This window comes from Empidonax traillii, unplaced genomic scaffold (genome assembly GCF_003031625.1).
Source record: "Empidonax traillii isolate 1590-97213 ecotype Southwest subspecies unplaced genomic scaffold, ASM303162v1 scaffold2820:size26741, whole genome shotgun sequence".
NCBI lineage: Eukaryota > Metazoa > Chordata > Aves > Passeriformes > Tyrannidae > Empidonax > Empidonax traillii.
The window spans coordinates 24,011-25,060 of NW_020958013.1; the positions used below are offsets into that span (position 1 = coordinate 24,011).

The following is a 1,050-nucleotide window of genomic DNA, read 5'->3' on the forward strand; positions in this document are numbered from 1 at the left end:
GCACTGGGATGGACTGGGAGGCACTGGGATGAACTGGGATGGACTGGGATGAACTGGGGTGGACTGGGATGCACTGGGAGGGACTGGGAGTTACTGGGATGGACTGGGAGGCACTGGGATGGACTGGGAGGCACTGGGATGAACTGGGATGGACTGGGATGAACTGGGATGAACTGGGGTGGACTGGGATGCACTGGGAGGGACTGAGATGGACTGGGAGGCACTGGGAGTCACTGGGAGTCACTGGGAGTTACTGGGAGTTACTGGGATGGACTGGGATGAACTGGGAGTTACTGGGAGTTACTGGGATGAACTGGGATGAACTGGGATGGACTGGGAGTCACTGGGAGGCACTGGGATGGACTGGGATGGACTTGGATGGACTGGGAGGCACTGGGAGTCACTGGGATGAACTGGGATGGACTGGGAGGCACTGGGACGGACTGGGAGGGATTCGAACCATACTGATCCATACTGATCCATACTGGTCCATACTGGTCTGAACTGGTCCATACTGGTCCATACTGGTCTGAACTGGTGTCTTGGCTCCTCCCCCCCAGGCCGGTGGGGGCGGGGCAGACGCTCCGGCTCAGCCAATCGGTGAAGCCCCTGCGGGCCGGACGGCGCCTCCTGGTGGCCACCCTGGAGAGCTCCGGCCTGGGGCCCCTCCACGGGACCCTCCAGTTCGACGCCGCCCCCGCCCCAACTGGGAGCACTGGGAGCACTGGGAGGGACCCCGCGGGGGGGGAGGAGGGAGCCCCCCGGGCCAGGAGGGGGAGGGGGAGGAGGGCGGGGAGGAGGACGGGGAGTACCGGGGGGTGAACTGGGAGGGCACTGGGAGGGCACTGGGATGGACTGGGAGGGACTGGGAGGAATTTGGATGGCACTGGGAGGGACTGGGAGGGACTGGGATGGACTGGGAAAGCAAGGGGATGGACTGGGAGGGGATTGGGGGGCACTGGGAGGGACTGGGAAGGTGTTTGAGGGTCACTGGTTTATACTGGGAGGGACTGGGAGGGCCTGGGAGGGGCTGGGGGCCGACCCCAGGAA

At 64.3% G+C, this 1,050-nt stretch overlaps 1 protein-coding gene across 1 annotated transcript in view; it reads left to right on the top strand.

Moving 5' to 3' along the window:
* Positions 1 to 712, top strand: part of LOC114072248 (protein-glutamine gamma-glutamyltransferase K-like) — a gene marked incomplete at its 3' end in the record, with an annotated part of 14,942 nt that extends 14,230 nt beyond the window's left edge. The window contains exon 5 of the mRNA XM_027910168.1: positions 561 to 712. Within this exon, the coding sequence (XP_027765969.1) occupies positions 561 to 712 (152 nt within the window). The remainder of the gene's footprint in view (positions 1 to 560) is intronic.
* Positions 713 to 1,050: the final 338 nt, after the last annotated feature.